The following is a 21,486-nucleotide window of genomic DNA, read 5'->3' on the forward strand; positions in this document are numbered from 1 at the left end:
TGAACGTTTGCAAAAAAAAAAAATAAAAATTATCGGTTACTGAGGTGTTGTAACATATAATTGACAGAAGACCTTTGAAAACCTAAGCAAATGTGTTTGGGTTATCACTGGATATGATTCATAGGCCACATCTGTTTCTGAACAGTTGCATTGCAGTACAGAAGTAGGGGGTGAGATCCTAAGATTGGATTTGATATTGAATATAAACCAACATTAAGAAGTTCAAAGTTAGCTCCACAATTTTTAAGCATTTGACTGTAGTCCTTGTAGCAGTAAGTTCACATCTGGTGAACTGTATATAGAAGACCTATGCCTGTATGGTTATGAACAGTCTGATTTATGAAAATGTGGTGGTTTACGCTAGAAAAGAGTTTTTGTGGGTGACAAACATTCTTCACACCAATTGTTGTTTCAAAATCTTCTTGTAAAGCTGTTTTGAGGAATTGAGTTTGGGGGTTGGCTTGGTTTTTGAGGGTTCTCCTGTTTGTGTAGATCTCTCTGCTTCCAGTTTGTGAGTATGGTGCTTCTAAGCCTATAAAAACCAGGACTCTGCTAAACACTCCCTTTTTTACAGCCTGTCTAGACCTCTAGAAATTGGGAGTGTCCAGCACTTAAACAACTGATGGCTGAGTGTGTGTATAGACTTGGTTAACTGCATAAATGCCATCTCAATCCTTAACTCTGAATTTTGGCACTAGTCAATGAGTGATTTACTCTTCAATTAACGAGCAAGCAAGTGCAGTGAGGAATATCTCACCAGGTCTGCTGTACAGTACCATTATCAAAAGGTAAAAATATAATTGGGGGTCTCACAAGGGATCATACAGGGAGTGGAGAGGAGAAATGCAAGGTTTCTGCTTTCTTAACCAGGCATTTCTGAATTCAACAAAGTGCTTTCATGCTGCTCTCCTAAGAAACTTAAGAATTAATATTAAAAATAATTAACCAGAACAAGCCAGTGGCCTATAAATGAACTCCACTGTCTCAAAATCTGTAAGGTAAAATAAGGGAAAAGTAGATGGGATAATTTTCTGAAAGAAAGGACACAAGATGAATATGATTCTTTGCAGTCAGTGTCCTAATAAATCAACAAATTTGCATGTTAACTTTTGGGAACATCAGATGTTCAAAGTCACTTAGCAGCCTCCTGGTAATCACACAAAATCAGAAGGCTTTATATCCTTGTCCTCATGATAGAAAACAGAAGTGACAAAAAATTCATTTTTTCTGTAAGATAACAGCTTGTCCTAATGTACAAAATGGGAATTTCTAGGAAGAGACACAGCAGGGAGAGCCCTTCCTCTATTGCTGAGTCCTTCAGCCTGGGAAACCCACACAGTTCCCAAATCCAGCTTCAAGACACACCTGGCCCAGGCTGGAGCAGCATGTGGTGGCCAGCTTGGAGGTTTGGCTTCCCTAGGAAGCAAAGGGAAGCCTGTGCTTCTCCTGATTCTTTCCTTACCTTCCTCATAGGTATATCCCACAGCTGGATGTGGGGATTTTAAATACTGAGAAAATATTTTCTTTTTTTTCCATGACTTGACTCAGCAAAGTTTTTGAGGGAGGAGAGCCTGGTTAATTTCTTCTGAGACCCTGGGAAGGTTGTTGACCTGGTGGGATATCTAGGGACCGGGATTACAAGGGTGGATTTTCAGCAAATCCTTCCTAGTACACTCTTGGGGAAATGGTGCCTGTTGGTGGATTTCTGACTTTGTGATCCTTTGAAAATTGGTACTTGTGGGTGACAGTGATCACTCCAGTATCCTGTGTGCAGCTGGGTCTGAGCTCATGATAATCTACCTGGCTGCATCCATGCGGGGTGAGCACCAGCACAGGGCACAGACTTGCAATGTCTGTTTTGTTGTATGGGCAGTTGTCACCCGTAACAAGCAGGCAAAACCGGGGCATGCTTCAGGGCATGGCAGAAGCCGTGCTGGGTCCCAGGGGTCAGGAGGAATGAGGCACACAGTACAGCAGGAGACTGGAGGTGTGGAGTGAGCTGTGCTGTGCCCACAGAGCCTCCCCAAATGAGCGCCTGTCTGGGTGAGAAGATTGTGTTGGGGATGCCCAGGTGACAGATGTTGCTCCTGGAACACTGCTGCAATGACCCCTGTAGCTAAGGAAGAATTGAAGGGCTCAGGACAAAGTGTTCTGAGACTCTGGAAGATGTTGGCTGCCATTGGCATGGGACTCTAAGAGGCCCCAACAATAAACATCTCAGTGAAGCACTCAGTTATTTCAAGCGATCTTAAAGTGCTTGCTATCTTGCAACCAGTAGAAATGTTGAAGTAGCAGGCAGGGAGATGGGGTCCCTTATTTTTCTGTATGTTTTGGAACTGTTTCAGCTCTGACAAAGCAAATCCTATTGTGAATGATGAGTTTTCTTTTAACTCTGCTTGCAAGGGGTCATCCTGAAACTGGGAGGTAATCCTGTCTCTGTCTCTCTGCTAAACTAAACTGGGCTTCAGTCCAGCTGCTAAAAAGGAAAAAAGGGGGGAAAAAAGAGAGGGAGGAGTTTATTTGACTTGTTAAAACAAAATAAAATGTTCCAATTACTTTTTTTAAAAACATGTAACTCTCTGGATTTGAACTAGCTATTTATTGGCCATCTCTCATTTTTAATCCTATTGATGATGAAGTACTTTAAGTAGCATTGGTTAATTCTTCTTTCTTATTAGAACATTTCCCTTCTTCTACCCCTCTTCACCTCATGCTTTATATTTACAGAGAACATCAGGTAATGAGGCAAGCCTGGCTTCTGACCAAAAAGGTATTTTAGCTAGATATTCACTAGTGTGTACAAAAACAGCTAGCCTTGTTTAAAGGCACTTCTTACACAAGAAGAAAGGGGTTCAATTACCATATTTCATTTAAAGTGAAGATTAAACATCTTTACCAGGACAGTGCACTAATCCCATGAATCCTATTTATGTTGAAATGTAGTGCTATTGGCAATAAACAGCAATTTGAGAAGTCATAACCCAAGGAAATAATTGTCAAGTGACTTTAGAGCTCCCTATAAATTTCCTCTTCATGACTTTGGCAGTAGTGTTCAACAACAGAGTTAAATATTTGTTTTAGGTGCTCCTGCCTTTAACAGACTAATTAAAAAGATGGAATTCTTTGATTCTATCTCAAATAATTTTACTTCTAATCTCTTTCAGGCAAAGTCAGCTCTGTAAATGGAACTAAACATATTTTTTTTCTGAATAGAGACTTTACAGAATAGCAATAAATTCAAGCACTGGGAAAGTAAATGCAACTGAAGTACCCTTAATGATGCTATTGTGTAGTTGTTATGGTTGTTATCCCATTACACAGACCTTTACCTTGAAGGTCATAAATTCTTTGAGAAATAATTCTAATGGAAAGGTGCATTACTTAAACATTGTGTTTCAAAATGATGAAAAAGATGATTTAAGTTTGAAAAACCAAGTCACACAAACTAAAGTAGTAATAATGGAGGGAGATTAAACTTTAGCCTATCATGCAAACCTCCTAAATTTGTATTTCCTGAGAAACTGAAATGGATCTGTTCCCAGAGCTGCTTCTTGTAATTTGCATCACCCACATGGCTGGAATTTGCCATCAAGGATCAGGCCTCCATTCTGCTCTGCATCTGCAAACTTAAAACCAGTACCTGAACCAAAAATTGTCAGTCTAAATACCTGACCCAATGCCCAGTGAAGTCAATGGAAGATTTTTCATTGATTTTAATGATTTAGTTCAGGAGCCAAGTAAGTATTTCTAAGACAAAAATCAATATTGTCCCACAGTGGTAATGTTTTCATGTGCTTCTATTGATCCTTTTGACACAGATTACAGGATACCTTGGCACTGTCAACACACCAGGTTTTAACAAACTGATTTGATTTATTAACACCTTTGATTAACATCTGAAGTAGCAAGTATTTATCAAATGTCAGCAAACAAATGTTCAGCAGATGGATCAGCACAAAAAAAAATGCCTTGTTGCACAATGTAAGCTGAAGTTCACTAGGAAAAGGCTTTCTGTAAAATCGGTTTATGTGAGAGCCCTACCGTGATATGCACAGCATAAGCTGGGTGTTGAAAAACTGTTTTGTTTTTTTTTTAAACTAACTATATCATCAGGCCAAAAAAAATGCTGATACCTCTCCTGGAGTACCTTTACTTACCTCCTTACATGAATGGTGAAAAAAACATTGCCATGACAGCATGGTTGTAAAAATTATGCTAAATTTTTCAAATCCAATGGAACTTGCTTAGTCTGTCAATTATGCTTTATGATTTTATAACCCATCTTGTATCAAATAAATACAGTGAAATGCATCATTCTCTTTCAGAAAGACTGCAATCCATTGCTGTGTTTGGAACATCTGACACACAAATGGAAGTCCTGGGGCATCAGAAGTAGGACTGGTTGTCAATGATATTTACAATGTGATTGTTCAATTGACAGCCCTGTAATTTAGCTTTGCTCCTTTATAAACCAACCAAAACCCTTCAGTCATTTATTGAGAATGACTCTAAAGTCTCTAATTCAACTTGATTTTTGTACAGCTATTTGAAAAATAAATAATTCATATAGTTTAACAATTATACAGTAGTAGTCTAATGGTGCACACCTTTCTTACTACATGAAAGAAAATCTACTATTTTATGCCATCAGACTCTTCCACATGATATTGTTTCTCAGTTTATTAATAGTCACCAGAATGATCCCCAAGTTTAAAATATAATTTCCTCCCTTCAAAAGGATCTTTTTCTCTTGGAAGAATATTTGAGACCTTTCAGAATTTTCCTGATCCAAACCTAAAACTACAAGGTATATCTGACACAGGCTAGGATGGGCTACATTCGTTTGTGTTTTCCAAACCAATATAAAGCCTAATTTGCTAATTGAACTGGTAATCATGTATCACACAATCTCTTACAGTATGAATATCTCTAACAGTTAAATCGATCATAACAAAAATGTGGATATCATGTAAATCTTATCAGGATCACTAAAATAATGGGACTTTTGTTGACAAGGTGTCGATTGGTTTTAGAAGCTTTGATAATGACTCCAGACAGTCAATAAATACAGAGACTTTTACACAGCCAGTAGGAGCCGAACTAAACTATCTAATCTTTTTAAAATGATAGACAACACAATGAACTCTGAACTTAATCCCCTCCAAACATTAAGGAGACAGTTCAGTGCTTAAAGTACTATTCAAACTCAAACCCTACATTAAACAAAAATCATTAAGTGTCTGATTTAAACACACAGGAAAATTCAGAGGTAAGGCTGATTTTCCTTCCCATTGTGCCTGGGCAGTGGTCTGTGGTGGACTCCAAGTCTGTCGGTTGCTTGTCTTGGGCCAGGAAAATACCTTTTGAAAGTTTGTAGTCAAAGCATTGAAAAAACCCCTCAAAACTGAAGACTTAACTACTTTTTGTCTCAATCAGGCAAAATTTTCTCTAAGGTTTTGAAGCAGGCATGAGAGACAATGCTATATGCTACATTTCAAGTTGCAAAATTTACACTGTTGGGCTCATAACCTCTGAAAATGATACATTGCCTTTAAGAGGAAAAGGAAACTGTAAATGTAAAGCTTATGTTAGTTACACTGAGAGGTGGGGGAGGAGGGTGGCAGGTAATGGCTAACAGACGAGTGGTGTATATATGAGCATATAAATATATTAAATCACCCTTTATTTCAGCTTTTAAAATTTTGAAATAAATAGGACCATCCAACTGTAGGATAGTTTCATCCAGTAGTAATAAAGTAAGAGAAGAAAAAATAAAAATATATTTTAAATTATCATTAGCAATTCTTCTGAGATAATTGTTTGCTTTCTAACATTATTAGAATCCCTATTTGCAGTGCAAATCTGGATCCTCCCAGTACTGCTGAAGGTTCATTATTACCCTGTTTTCCATTAAATGCATCTTGTCTGTGCCTTTTGTTAGTTTGTCTTATAAATGTACCTCTCTGGATAATGAAAAGAGGAATTAATCTGTTCTAACTTTTTCAGTGCATCCCTCTTGCTTCCTAATGTAAAACTTGATGTAAAAAATGTTTTTGTTTTATTCTTAATGTGACCTAGATATCTTCAATGTCTTTCCTGGCTTATTGGAGATAGGATATGTTAAATATCTGAATTTGTTATTAATTAATTCCACAGAGTAGACAATATTTCCTCAAATATTAGTATCTCGGGTAGATTGCTGTATGCGAAGGGGGAAATACAATTTAAATAATCATTTGGACTTTAAATTTTTTAATTACCAAAATCTGCTTACATTATAGAATGCAGTTTGTTGTTCTACAGTTTTGCCATTTTGTTTTATAGTATTCTCATTGCCTTGGTAAATTTCAGTATGCAAATGGTTTCAAATATTTTATGTTATTAACAATGATTCTTAAGTCAGGAATTTCTGATATTCCCACTAGCTGGGTTTTGCCAAGATTAATTATTTAATCTTGTCTTTCCTGCAGTGCTTGATGAGCAGACTATAGCTTCTTGTTGCTGAGTTGTCACTCAGAGGAGCTACATTATTAGGACAGCCTTAATCTTACAATGGATTGTTATCTGTATTCTCAGGATGAGATCAACCAGCAGAAGTGAGAGTGTGAGTATTTATTTTGCAGCAATGTGTGATATTTTAAACCATTTTCTAAAGTCTGAATTTACATTAACAGTATACAAACTCTATCTTGATTTCAGACTCCAGTTATGCTAATAGACTTCCTTACTGAACACAACATTTCAAGATATTCTAATTTTAAAAACTCTCCAAATCCTTACTTTAGAATATTTTTTATATTTTATGTTTGGATGGCAGGTTTTTGATAATCAGTACTTTCTCTGGTGATCATTTATGGTGGAATTAGTGGAATTTCATGACAGCCTATTACATGGCACTTTTCCTTAGCAAGAGTTGCCTTTCCTTTCCATGGTTGTCTAATTAGTATTTCCTGAATCAGAGAATAGCTACATGCTTCATAATGAAAAAAAAGAAGATAAAGAACCAGAGCTCTGCCAGGTCTGTGCTGAATGAAAATCCACAACTGCCAAAGTATTTGGCTTCTATTTTTTTTTCTTCTTAATTTCTTTAAAACTTTTCTTAGTCATTCTAATAGATTGCTTCCTAAATCTGCCCCTGATTTGTTACCATGCATTTAAGGACAAATACTGTAGAAAATTTTAAAATAGGAAAATTCGTGTTAAAGAACTATGCACTGGTTGTGAATAACATCTAACCAAGATCCAACTGGAGCAGAACCTACAAGTGTCTGTAAGATATACTGCAGCAACTTTTATTCTCAGAAGCTCCTTGGTCTGTGCTTTCTCTCCTGTTCTCTTTCCTCCACCATGAGTTCCCAAATTCACTGCATTTGGGCATTGCAATAGCACATCAAGTTATAACTAAGATTAGTTGAAGGCATTTGTATTTTTTCCCCTCTATTTGTGGGTGGTAGCAATGACAGTGTTTAAGAAAGCTGAATGATGCCTGCTGGCATTGTGGACAAACATCCTTGGCATGGGCTGGATGGCAGAGGACCCCCAGCCTCACGGTGTCCCCTTGCTGTGGACTGTCCCTGGTGCACTTTGTGTAACACAGGCCCCCAGCTCTCCTCACCGTGGTGGAGCAGTAGGGACCCCCTCCTTGGCTGGCTGTGCTGCTCAGGGCTGCTTGCTCGGAGGGCCAAGCTGTCCCTGTGCCATGGGGTGCTCTGGAACGTGCTCCTGGGGCTGGCCTGGTGACATTGGTGTCCTGGGCTGAGGGTGTGCTGCTGTGTTGAGTCTGCCTGCAGTGATTCACTTTCAATTTCTAGAGCATGGAGCTCTCCTCTCATTCGTAGCAGCCTCCCAGCATGGTGTTAGCCCTCAGTGTGGCTCAGAACTGGTGTCTGTGGAGGTCCTGCTCTCCTGAATGGAAACCAAGTATTGCTTTCTGGATAAAATCCCAGGTGTGTCATGGCCAGTGAGCTTCCAAACCAAGAAGAAAGACAAAGGTGTGATTTTTTTTTCCTCCAAAAAAGAATAGCATTTACCATATCTTTAATTCCAAACAGTGCAGCAATTTCACAAGGAGTACTTACCAGTTTTCCAATTTTTTAAATGATCAGTGCCCTTACTTTGCCTGTGTGTGTATTTATAGCAGTGTAACACTAAACCAGATTTGCCTTTGTTTTTGTGATTTATGCATTTTTTTCTTGAACAGGAAAACATTAATTATCAAATGTTGTAAGAACAATACAGTAACTGGAGGTTATTTCATATGAAAATATTGTTGATTGTTCCTCCTCTAGAAATCTCTCTTGGCAGCTCACTTCCTGTCAAATGAATCAGCAAAAGCTGCTCGTGAAAGTTGTTAATATATAATACAATCACCCAGCACTGCACTTGCTCCTTATCTATGAAGTCCTTTTGAGATCAATGATTCACATCACCTTTTGATTACAGTCTCTGAGCACAAACAGTTTCTTAATATAAATTAATGGCCTTGGAATTTCTAAACAAACATTCCCTTTTGTTTAGCATCATTTCCTATTTTCATACCAAAACAGAGTCTTATTGTAATTGTTCAGTTTTCACTGGAAAAAGTGTTTGTGGCCTGGAATGTTCTCAAAAAACAAGCAGTTCCTTTCAAAGCTAATAGTGTTGATTTACGAGGTCTAACGTGCCATGTTAATTGAATATAGCTAGGAAGTATGACAAAAAAGCAGTTAGTGTGGTGTGACACTTTAAACAATGATTCTTGTACTAACTGTATTTGTTTTGGTTTAGGGTAAGTTTGGGAGATAATTTTTAAAGGGGCTTTTTTACAAAAGTAGATTTAATTGCCCCTCCCAGGACACTCATTTACTGGAAAAGAGATTTTCTCTTGAAGTATAGTATTATTTGGCAATGTTTTTTGCTTTGTTGGTTTTTCTTTTTTTTTCATAGTAATAAGACCCAGCTATCTAAGCAGCAGATAGTCAAGGTACTTCCTTTAAATTTCCTGATTGCTGTTACCACTACTGAATAGGCATGGGCTCTTCAGCAAAATGAATACTGAAGATTTCCTCTGGCCAGATCTGACTAGAAGAACAATTAGACACCAACCATCATGCAGTAGTAACCTAATGCTAACTGTTCCCTCTTTCAAACTTCAGGGAAGCATGAGTGGAGAATGTAGCAGAATGACAAACCTGACCCGCACAGAACAGGTGCAAAAACTATCTGATAATATTCCTTTCTAAGGCAGAATTATTTCACTTAAATCAATTAGGTGGAGTTTTAACTAAACTGAAATAAGAACCTGAGAGACTGAAAATGCCTATGGAGATATTTGGTTTAATTAATTATTAGCTAAAGCGATTCAAGCCTATATTCAGACAAGGTTGTTTTTTTTCTTCCTGAAGTATTAAAAGAATAAAGGCCATGATAAAAATGATCAAACTTCTGAGTGGGTTGTTCATAGTAGTTTCAATTAGAGCATTTCAGATTGCAGTGAGAATAGACTCAGTGGGCACTGTGTCTGTCACTCACTGTGGCTCAGCTGACAGCAACTCATCAAGCTGGGACCACTTGGCCATCACCAGTCAGATGTCTGTCATGCACGCATCCTAACATCAAAAGTAGTTTTAATTTCTGACTCATTCATACCCCAAACTAGAACAGGGGCTGTTTTTCTCCTAAGTTACATAAGGAATACAAATGCTGTGGCTATCTAAGAGTGGATGCTCTTGAAAGTGTGGAGAAAAAAAACAACCCTTCAAGGAAAGTAAATGTCCTCCAGAAGAAAATCTATAAGAGAGCTCCTCACTGCCTATAAAGAAGCAAAGCCCTCAGGCTCCCAGGGCATGTCCTCGACTCAGGGTTTTCGTCAATGCCTGTTTCTTAAAAGCACTGGTAAGCAGAGAGAAAAAATTTTACACATCAGTGTTTTGTTCTGTAGAATGATAAAGATGCTATTTTGTAGCATCATTCAAATGCTATGCTAAAAAAATATGGTTTGTATATTGCAATGAAAATGAAATAGTACTTGTTCTTCAATGGCACCTTGCATTATACAAACACACGTAATGACAGACTCTCCTCTCCTTCCCACTGCAGTCAGACTGAAGTGCCTCTGTTCAACCAGTAGTTTCAATGCCTTTATTGACTCTTACAAAGATAACATCAGCACCAGCTGAGAATCTATCCAGATATTTTTAGGCACTTGTTAGATGTCAGTGAAATGTCAAAAGCAGTTAGTGATGCACTGCCCTCCTAACGGGAGAGATGTGTGCTGTTCTGACAATTTACCATAAAAAACCCCCATGTGAAATAGAACATTGTTCATTCGGTATTTTGGTCACATTGTTATATACACTGTCCAATTCTTAAATCTAGTGTAATTAAAACAAAAAACAAATGTATTTATGATTTTGACTACTATTCAGAAAACATAATTCACTTAAATGCTCTGAAATAAAAAAAATGTAATCTCCCTGCTGATACCTAAGGTACTGGCTGTATATTAGACAAAAAGGTAAAAAGCAAAAAATGGCAGTGGTAATTCCATCATCTCCTCATCTGCCTGTTTTTCCCAAGAACCATTTGATAGGGTTGTTGCTACCATGCTTCATCTGAGAGGCAGAAATGGGTCTGGCTATCAGAAAAAACAGGCACAAGGGGAACGGGAGAAGTCAGTTCAGTTTCTAGGGAGAATGAGCTGGTTTGCAAGGGTCCAGTTTGGGGATGAGCCCAGGAAAGAAGGCAGTAGCAGAGCAGGAGATGCCAGAGAAATGACTAATGGCATTGTTGTCCTTGTGGAGGGATGTAAAGAGGAGATATCTGGGCAATGACCAATGAAGTAATTTGTTATGGATGGCATTGCTTGTGAAAATTATCTATAGTAATTCCATTTGAGGGTGGACATTTTCCCCCTTCTCTCTATTCCATGATTTATTCAAAATGGATTCCAATCCAACTGGGAAAGAAAATGAAACAGACTCAAAGCTGCTAATCGTGCCCTGGCAATTGTAAAAAAAGGAAGTAATCTACACTGGAATTGCATACACAGTAAGGACCCTACTCTGCAGCACATTACACTTTTTGTAATGGTCATGTGGGTAAAATGTATTTTTAAAGTATCAACACAGGCAGGCAACCTTTAAACCAGCAGTTCTTGGCCCTCTGCTATCCCATTAGGGTTGGGGAAGAGTAGGAATTAGGGGAGGAAGGGGAGAAAGGACGTGGTGAAAGTGGTTTTGCTTTAGATAAGCCTCTGCATCCTGTTTCACAATATTGTTGATAATTTGCCTCAATTTCCCCTCTTGCTCTCTTCTGAGCTGTGAACCGTTTTTACACCTTCAGCAAGAAATAGTTGCTTTGGATAATTTTTTCAAAGAAAAGTCTCAGGATGATTGGAAAGATGGCAACAGCTCCATATCTTACAAGGCCTGAGGTTTCTGCCTGTCCAGGTAATGAATATGCCCTTCACAGAAACAGTGTGAATTTAACCAGCACAGAAAATACCTTCTGATTTTCTGCCGTGGACTTCTAGAAGATTAATACCTTCTCAGGCTTCTTGACCTGGTTAAATCTGAACTGGTACAAGTATGATACCTCAGAAATGATAACGTCTACTGTCCTTTTCTGCATGGAGAGTACCATAAATTAAAAAAAAAACCCAAAACTTAGCATTGTCTTTGGTGACAAACTATTTAGTTGCAGCCTCCAAGTATGTTATGTATAGTTGTGAAGCAAAGATACATTGTTTAGCCAGAAGCTGATGTCAAGTGCTTATACAGAATTTGTTCCTTTGTCATTTTACAAAAATACTTTATTTCCTTGAAGAAGGCAGTTCCCTAAAGCCTTTTGAGAGTGGCCCTGAGCTCAGCTGGAAACAGGAAAAGCTCCTGTGTGACTGAAAGATGTAGATGTTGGGCACATCTAACCAGCACTGGAATTACGGTAGAGAGGAGCAGATGACAGAGGTGGGGAAGGGAGCACAGGCTGGACAGACAGCACAGGGTAGAAGCAGGGTCATCTGCAGCATAAAGGGCTTTGGGCAGGTGTTAATGTACTCCTGCCCATGGATCTGAGGTCAGATACAGATCCACCACTGCACCTAGGATCATCCTCTGGATGTCATGGTCTTAGGTTCAGTGGGGGTGTAAAACACTCTGGAGAGCTGAGCAGCCAGGCCTGATGCAGTTTGGTCTGATCCTGTCCAGAGAATCAAGGTACTTCAACACTCACTGCCACAACTGAAGAGACTGTAACATCTGCCTGTTTCTTCGTCATTCACCTTTGTATTTGTTTGCTTCTTCTTACATTGTTTTGCTTTGTTATTAAACATATTTATTTCCAGGCAGCTGCGATACCGACAAGAACATTTGCACAACAGATACAGAGTCCTGTTTATTTTGGTTAGCTGATTTCCTAAAGAAAGCTACTGTTTAAATTTTTGGGAGAGGAGGAAGAAGAAATTTTATCCAAAGCTTCTGTAAGAATCTAACTAATTTATAATCACACAAATATATTCATAAAGCATTTTGTATAAATCGTCATGCTTCCATCACTGCATTCTATTTTTATTGCCAGCCACAGTGTGTGCTGGCTGGGTGTAGATGCCTGAGGCATCTCTCATTTACCTGCCCTGCCTCTGCTCTTCCTCAGTGGCAGTAGATGTACTTTCTTCTATCACATGAATAAGCTTAATCTTGTTATAATATTTGCAGTTTACTTTCACACTGTCACCTCAAAATTGCTAAATTAATTCTGAATCCAGTCACTGTTAAGATTAGAAATTAGTAGTTTCAACATCCATCCTTTCATCTGCGTTTGTGTGACATCCAGTGGCTGAATGGGTCAATCACAGGCTCCCATTTGTGGTGAAAAGTGTAAAAATTACTCATAACTCCATATAGAGCATGAAAGCAGGAAATGTATTGCATAATAATGCTAACAGAGCAATTACTTAATTTTGATTTAAAAATAAACCGGTGATTAAAGCAGCTTGTTCAAGGAAACACATTGCAAATTTGTACGTAGCCTTAACTCACTGCAGCCTTTAGTGCTCTTTCCCACTGCTACTGATGTGAACTCATCTCCTCAGTGCTCCCACTGGGCACAGAAAAGTGAATAAACTGTTTATCCCCTGCTCCAAAATGAGTAATCTCTGTTTCTCTGCACTTAACTGTTGACTGCATCACGAGTGTCTGGACTAATCAATTTCATCAGGAGCAGTACTGTGATTAGGAGCCAAATTTTGATTAAACCCCTAGAAATATTTTAAAAACTAAAATATATTGATTATCCAAATGATATTGAATTAGGATTCTAAACAGTAGTTTAAACGTAAAGATCTACAACTCCAGTCTCATGTTTGAAATAACTGCCTGAAATTAAAGTAATTCATGGCAGTTGTGCAAAGTGTTTTCTTTGCCATCATCATGAAAACGATAGTGACAGCAGCACTGCTCTCAACATTTGCTATCCATTTTTTTTCCATGCAGGTAATAAATTAGTAACAGGTTTTTTTTTGCTCATACACATAAAACCCACAGTTATCACAGAGCATTTTCTGCAATTGGTTATTAGAAGTAGCAACTACTAATGCTGAAAAGGAAAATGATGAGAACATAAATATTTCTCTGTTTTTCTAATCTGCTTTAGGAGATCCATAAATCTTTTTCATAAATCCAGCCAAGTCCTTGTGTACAAGCTTTTTATATAGCAAAAGGAAAACATAATTTTAAAAAATAATAATTTTAATCTCATAAAACTTAACAGAGAAATTAAGCATTGATGTCTAGTGCCTGAAATTCCTTTAAATTTTCACAATGACTAAATTTCAGGTTTAATATTTATTTCAAGGATATAAAAATATTATTTTGGCAGGAAATTTGTTGTTAAGACTAATATATACTAGACAAACGCACACACAAAAGACTGTGCAGGCCTGGGTAGTGCATACGAGGCAAATGATACCAGCAGACAGGAAAAGAGCAGCTGTGCACCATTCTTGGACACAAAGTCCTCAGAAGTCACGAGGTTAGCACAGGATCCTTTTTTTTTATGCTTGGTTTTGCTGACTACAGAGTCACTTAGTCAACTATAATAATCAGAATAAAAGTTCTCTCCTAAAGTTAGATTAGTTTTATGCTACTCTATGGCAAGGAAAAGCAAGTCAAATCTCTCAGAATTGTATCTAGAAGAAAATAAAGATCAGATATATGAAAATGCCCTTGCTGAGATCCAGTCCTTTGAGCTGCCTCTTGGAACCACCCTAAGGTATGCTTCTTTTTAATGGTATTATACTCTTCATGATGGATGTGTTCCTTCTATAGCTGCTCTTTCAGTCAGAAAAATATATTAGAAACTTTGTTTTCCTGACCCTGAAGCCCACAAGAAAGTTGAGTTTAATTTCAATGTGACTGGCCCTCAGTGAAATACAAACCAAGGTCACCTACTCTGCTCTTTCTTTTCACCTGGGCAAAGCAATCTGTTTCTGATGGTTGGCTGCAGATTTGTGAAAAAAGAAAGTGCTCTTAAAAATGAAAACAAGGGGAAATGTTCTCTTTTGTGTAGAAGTGTTTTTAGTTTAAAGTCAACAGCTACATTTTTAAAGAATTAACTGCTTCTTATTCTTAAATTTTTAATAAATACAACTTTTGTTTTAATCACCAAAGACAGAACTACTTAAGGTTTAACTGTTGATATTTCTAAGTGTCTGAAGATTTATTTATTTTTTTTATTTGTAGCTTATGGAAACTGTTTAATAGTAAAAGTGCAACTGAAAAAAATTCCTCAGCATATTTTTCCTTTAAAAAAGTAATATATATGATTGCAATGTAATTTGTCTAGGTATATTGTCAGTATTTGTAGAAGAGTTTTAAAAATAGCCTGCCTGGCACTGTAGGCATCAGGTTGCAGAAATGATCAGGCTAAAAAAAGAAAATTAAATTCACCCTGAAAAATGTGTCAGTCTATAACTTCAGTATTTTGGTGAAGGGAAAAAAAGGAATGTGGGAAAATTGTTACTGTATTTGAGTGATTTCTTGAAGGAAATACTACAAGTGGTAGGATTTTTCCCTTTTTTTTTTTTTTTTTTTTGTTATGCACTTTGTAAGCACTTGTCTACATTCAGAATAGTCCTTGTTGATTTAGTAGGTGAATCAACAATCTGAATCAACAATGAATATGATAAAGACACAAGCACAGACAAGATGTGCACCGTCTTCGGTGCCATTTATTAACTCGTGTACAGGTGTAGTTGCACCAGGGCAGGACAGATGATGAGGTTGATAATAGTAGCTGGAAGGATGCCAAATGCAATTGTAGACCTTGATGCATTCACATTTGTCAAATGCTGTCAGTTCCTTACTGGAAAAAGTAGCTACACATCACCCTGAAGTTTTACATATCTGGCCTATTTCTTTACAAGAACTTCCCACTTGTGTGCAGATAACTTTGCCCAGAAAGCAGGTGCATCCTGTCTCCTGAGCATTCAAAACCCAAGGATTAGTTAATCCCTGGCCACAGGCCACAAAGTGTAAAATTTAAACAGAAAATAGGTTATTCCTCCTTCATTGACACACGAAGCTTCGCTGTACAAAGCACTAGGAAACATTATGTCAGTTTCTCGTGAAACACAGCACGCCACTGCACATAAAGGTGCACTTTTTTTGTTTTGTCGTGGCTTTGTTCTATTTTTACCCAGACCCCCAAGTTTCTGTCACGTAAAGAATGGAAGGAATGAAAACTGACATAACCTGAATGCAGAGCCTCCGCCTCAGGGGTCGGTGCTTCCCTCCCCGCCGGGACGGGCACGGCCCGCCTGAGCGGGAGCGGTCGAATCAAAACAAACAAACACACAATAATAATAATAATAATTAATAATAATACCATCAAGACCACACCATGAACTAGCCACAAGACTAAAGCAGAACTACCTCAGTAGAAAAGGTCGCGTTGAACCCTACAAGCCGGTCCGTCCGGGACAGGGGCCGCACTTTGCGCGTCCCTTGTTTGTCACAGTGCCCTGAGCGGGTGGCAGCGGCTGGCGCCGGGCAGACGCAGCTGCCCGCGGTCTCTGCCGGACACCAGCGCCCGGAGATGCCACGGGGACGGAGGGGCTTTGCCGGGCTCCCCGGGCGGCCCCGGCCTAGCCCTGCCCCTGACAAGGGCAGCAGAGCACCGCCGACCTTGCGCGAACCCGAAGCGCGCGGCCTGGCGCGACCGGCGCCCCCTCACCTGCCCCAGCCGCTCCCTCCTCCCCGCCACCCCGCGCGCACCGCCGAACCCTCCCCAGCGGCTCCTGCCGTCCCCCGCCTGGCTCCGCGGCCGCTCCTCCCTCAGCGCCTCCCGCAGCGGCGCGGGCGGTGGGTCCCTCCCATCCAAGATGGCGGAGAGTCTCCCCGAGCATGATCGCATCCTGCAGGAGATCGAGAGCACCGACACGGCCTGCGTGGGACCGACCCTGAGGTGCGGGGCGCTGGGCTCGTGGCGCCGCCAGCGGGTGAAGCTCCCAGGCCCTGCCCGCCCGCCGGCCCGGGAGCCGCGGCGCGGCCCGGCCGCGCTTTCTGACAGCTGCTCCCCAGGGACAGCGCGGGGCCGCCCGAAGCGCCGCAGGCGGGAGCGGCCGCGCCGGGTGCGGAGGGGACGCGCAGCCCCCGCTGGCGCTCCGTGGGGGCCCGACCGCCGCCCCCCGTCCCGGGCGCTGAGGGGCCGAGGGAAGGGGCCGGTGCGGCGCGGGCAGGGAGCGGGGCTGTCAAGCCGTGCCGGCGCGCTGACAGGGACCGGGGACCGAGTGAAGACGGCGGCCGTGGCCCGGCTCCAGGCTGGCCGCTCCCTGGTATTGTCTGCAGGAGAAGCAGCCGGGCACAGCCCGGCTCCGGCGGGGCTGGAGTGCGGCCTCGGGACGGGGCGGCCCTGGGCCCGGTGCGGGTGGCCGGGCTTGGGGCCCCGGCCGTAACCCAGTGCCGGGCTTTGCTGCCCGCACCTGGACACGAGTCAGCTCCCTGGGTGTGCCGGTACCGCCGGTTCTGTGCTGAGAACGGGGCCGAAACCGTATCGGGGTGGGTGTTTCAGTGCTCCACTATGCAACCTCTAGTGATGCGGTCTGAAACCTACTACCCTGGTCAGTTTCCTTGGAAATGTGACAGTGTTTAGAGCATTTCTGGTGTGCCATGACTGCAATGGTTTGGTTTTCTGTCTTTTTCCTCCAATTCCACATACTGCCAAATGGCTTAGCCTGCATTTTGGAAAAAAAAAAAAATGTTTTGCATAACCTTTCCTGTTGGAGGCGAATGTGGAAGTACCTTTCACTTAGAGCTGGGGAGATAAGGGCAGGGCCTGTGGAGAGTCAATTGGGTTATAGAGGAAACAGGGGAAAGAGGATCTTTGTCATGGAGCTTTGCTGGTGCTTCTCCGATTAAAGATGTCTGAAAGAAGTAAAAAAAAGCATAGGCACTAGCCAGACAGGGGAGAGAGAACTGTGAATTTGAATGTTATCTCTTTGAAAAGATACAGTGAGCCTGTGTGCAGAAAACTGGAAAAGGCAGTTTGTGTGGCAGCGTGCTGCAAAGCAATGAGCATGCTGCTGCTGGCTTTTCCTGCAGTGGGAATGGTGCCTGCTGGGGAAGGATGAACGCAGGCTACATGGGTGAGAACACAGTCCTGAGAACTGGTGGAAGAGAAGTTGCATGCCAAGTGGGTCATTTTGCACATCATAGCAGTTGATTCTGAGGTGAGCTACGTGTTTCTACAGTGGATCCTCCACAGCTGTGTGGGAGGTCGCAGTCTGGGCATTAGTGAGAGGCTGGGGCTAATCAATCCTCTGAGAGCTCCCATGGGGGAGTGTGGTGGGCTCGTCTAGACATCACATGGGGACTGCGTGCTGGCTCAGTCTGGTCTTAGAGGTCATCTTGGAGCAAACTGTGCTCTGATCTCCCCTCATGTTCCTGAAGCACAGCTGCTGTTGGGAATAGAGTGTGGAGATGCTGAAGCTGAGCATCCAGGGAGCCTCACCTGTGAGAGTCCATGGGCTTAGGCTGATGGAAAGTAGCTGGGATGCTTTTAGACTTGAGTTGTCCCTGGAGGCAGTTTCACCATGTTTCACTTAAGCCCAGGCAGGTTGAAGCTGATGCCTGCAAAAAACCACAACAAAATATTAAATATAATTGCAGTTTCGCCACCATCTTCAGTATAGAGCTTATATCAGAGTAACCTGTAGAAAGGACAAACAGAGTATTAGGCTACGCTAATTAGCAGACGGCATCCGCAGGTGTGGAGGGGGAAGGGACCACCATATGAATCTCTTATCCATATTAAGCATTTAAAATGTGCTGATGTCTTTATAAATACTAAAATTTAATTTCTTATTTTTTGCATGTTTCTATCCTATCACTGATTTTCCAGTAATGGAATTTTGCATTGCCGACTTTCAGGATTTTTAGGGAAAAAAGTGGATGTTGGTCTGATTGAACCCTAGTGTTCAATTGCAAATAAAAAAAATTAGGTGAAAGAGTGGTTACACCTGGCTGAGTGTTTTGAAAGAAGTCCAGCAAACACCACAGAAGTGTGCTTCTACTCCCTAAAACCAGCAATATTTAAAATCAAAACTTGAGCTGTCTGCTCAGCTGTCTGTTGCAATTTGTGAATTGCTGTGTGAAACTGAAAAGTCTGAAATCCCACATCAAATTACAAGATCTATTTCAATGAAAGAAGCATAAATGTAAACTGGAGCATTATTTTCTGCATGAGATCTAGGTTTTACTTGCTAAACAATGTGAATCAAAGAAATCAGTTGAGTAATTCTACGTGCAGTTGCATAAGGCTACAACATGAAGTGATCCATTGATTTCCAGTCACAGAAGCTATTGAGGCCAGTTGTCTCATGTAATGACTGAGATTACATTAATTTCATTATGTGAAATGGAATATTTTTGTAATCTCTGGGTTGTAATGCTGGGAGAATATTTATAGCATTGCCACATCAAATAAAGCCAACCAACATACTACTTAAATAGCAGAACAAAAGAAGGGACTTGAGGTGAGTGGTTTGGATAAGCAGCATGAGGTAATATGAAATGCTGAAGATTGTAGGATATGCAAGATCTGACTTATCCTTAATTGTTAACATCAAGATGTTAATGTCTTCGTAGTGCATCCATGCTTCACAAAGGAAGTGTACGTTTTTCTTGTGGGCTGTATGTAGATTCCATGGAAACACATTTTTGCTGCTGTTTTTCTTCAGTGTTTTGCTTGCTGGTTGGGTATGGCTGTCCCTGCCTGGGTGCTGTTTCCTACCCTGCTACAAGAGTGGCAGCACTTGTTTTTATGATATAAAAAATAATAGCATTTCTTGATATATAATGTCTTTGTGTGTAATTTACTGGTAAGGAACAGCATACAAATTGATCCTGCAGGTGATTTTCTACTCTGAGATCTACCTATAAAGAAGAATGTGAAATGCAGGTCCTTTATAGGAGGAATCAGCATGCAGCTAATGCAATTGGGTTTATTTACTGTTTAGGAGAGTTAGCTCCTAAAGACTGCTCTGCATCTCAAGAGAGGAAGAAATTGTATTGGATTAAATTAATTTTCTTGTTAGATTTTAACTGGATGAATTTATTGATTTAAATTTGCTGCTATTTCACTTGCATCTCTAAATTCAGTAACACATGCTGAATCATTATAAATGAGACCTAAGCCAACATGCCTTTCATTAAATAGGCAGACTGTGTCTATAGCAAGCCAGGATTATTTTTTTTTCATCAGACTCTGTGAAGCTTTTATCAGCATCTTTTTGGCTTTAATGGCTAACAAAATGAGATTAATGACAAAACTTGTTAAAGGCTCATCACTCTCACCTTTTTATAGGACATGTTAATATCGTATAATTCATGTTGAATACATACTTTTGAGCTTCTCTCAGGGAGAGCTATCTCATTTCTAATCTTTAGAAAGGAAGTGGAAGAAAGGCAATTGCCATAATCCTCTCAACAACAACAATAGAAAAATCAGAAACTTAACAAAAAACTTAAGGCCCTCACTGAACTCTGTGTTTTAACACTTCTTGAATAGTCAGTTGGACATGCTGTGGTAGCTAGTAAGACAAATTCTCTTCAGAAGAAAATAATTGACCTTATTTGATGGTTAGTTTATGGTTGGTTGAAAAAGGTCAAAGTGAAACTCGACAGAGTAGAAGTTGTTCTGCCAGTGCCCTGTGTACTATAGATATGAGTTTCTTTGAGTCTGTAGTAGTGTGTAGTATTTCAAAGCTTTTTTTTTTTTTTTAATAGATGAATTAACTCTTAAACTCCAGCTTGGCAAAATGTTTCATAAGCATATGGTAGACTGTCTCTAAATACTTCGTCTTGTGAGCTTTGCATCACTAAGTCTGCAGTGTTCTGTGGTTCCCATACACAGCCTGTCAGGGGAGTACCTCCATGCCCACAATCCGTTGACTGAACAAAAACACAAAAGTAAAATTAAATATAAAAACTGTGGGGGATTGATAATGGAAATTCTGTTGCTAAGGTGATAAGTTGATAAGGAGGTGCTGTGTCTATTGATGTATCTGTCTGTAAGCAGAATGTACTCTGTAGCTTTAACTGACAATCACAGCTTTCTAAAGTGCTCCTCAAAAGTCAGTGTAAAAATGCTTTTAATTCAATTCTCTCGACCTGAAATCTGTCATTACGAAGCCGTTGCCTGGTAGATGTTAGAGCATCTTGTAGGTTGCTCTAAGTTGTGTTGGCTTGCAACGTCTTTGAAGAGTTCTTAGAGAGCCTCCTGTGAAGACATTTCGCTGTCCTGTTGTCTCTGGCTGAAGAAATCACACCCACAAGCACCGTTCAGTTGATGCATTTCTGTCTGATGCTGCAGTATGCTGCAGTCACCTTCCACTGATCTAGAATGGCATTGAACTGGTAAAAGCAGCACTGAGCTGAGACTGCAAAGCAAAATAATTCCTGTATAGTGCTGCATTTTTCTCATTTAGGTTAATCAGAGTTTGGAGGTCGGACATCATAAATAAGTTTGGCTGAAGTGTCAAAACAAATTGATAGCTGTTCATTCTGAACTTCTGTCCTGGTGGTGCAGAAAAGCCAAAAGTAAAAGCTACACTTTAGTAAGGCATCATTAGAAAAATAAGCAAGACTATTTTGTCCTTTACTGATCAAGGTCCTAAGAAAATTCAGAGTTAGAGATATGGAGTGAGAGTCTAATTCTGCTGCTTTTACTCTGTTGGGGTACACTTTGCAACTGCAGGTGGTTTGCCCAGACTGGGGTCTGTAATTTGTATTTTGGAGATATTCTTGTGTTCATTGAGGGGGCCTGTCCAGAGCAAAATGAGATAAGTGCCTAAATGTTATGTAACTTCAGTTTTACTGAAAGTGTACATTACAGTTACCAGCAGGCATGGTTTAGGTATGCGATTCTGTGTCTTCAGCACAACAGTTAGTAAGCAGTAACAGTAAGTAGGCAGTATGAATGAAATCTGAAAATGTGGGAAGATTTTACAGC

The 21,486-nt window shown here is 40.4% G+C and overlaps 1 protein-coding gene across 5 annotated transcripts in view; it reads left to right on the forward strand.

Annotated features, from left to right (window-relative positions):
* The first annotated feature begins 14,035 nt into the window (after window positions 1–14,035).
* The window catches only part of EXOC6 (exocyst complex component 6), an 85,858-nt gene continuing 78,407 nt past the window's right edge, over window positions 14,036–21,486 (forward strand). For 2 of the 5 annotated variants that reach the window (XM_041461102.1, XM_041461104.1), the window contains exon 1: window positions 16,344–16,440. In XM_041461102.1, the coding sequence (XP_041317036.1) occupies window positions 16,358–16,440 (83 nt within the window). In that variant the 5' untranslated portion in view covers window positions 16,344–16,357. Of the gene's footprint in view, window positions 14,248–16,343; window positions 16,441–21,486 lie in introns of those variants that run through there. The other 3 variants (XM_041461105.1, XM_041461101.1, XM_041461100.1) reach the window with 3 other exon arrangements.

Source organism: Pyrgilauda ruficollis, unplaced genomic scaffold (genome assembly GCF_017590135.1).
Source record: "Pyrgilauda ruficollis isolate IOZ18807 unplaced genomic scaffold, ASM1759013v1 scaffold15, whole genome shotgun sequence".
Lineage (NCBI taxonomy): Eukaryota > Metazoa > Chordata > Aves > Passeriformes > Passeridae > Pyrgilauda > Pyrgilauda ruficollis.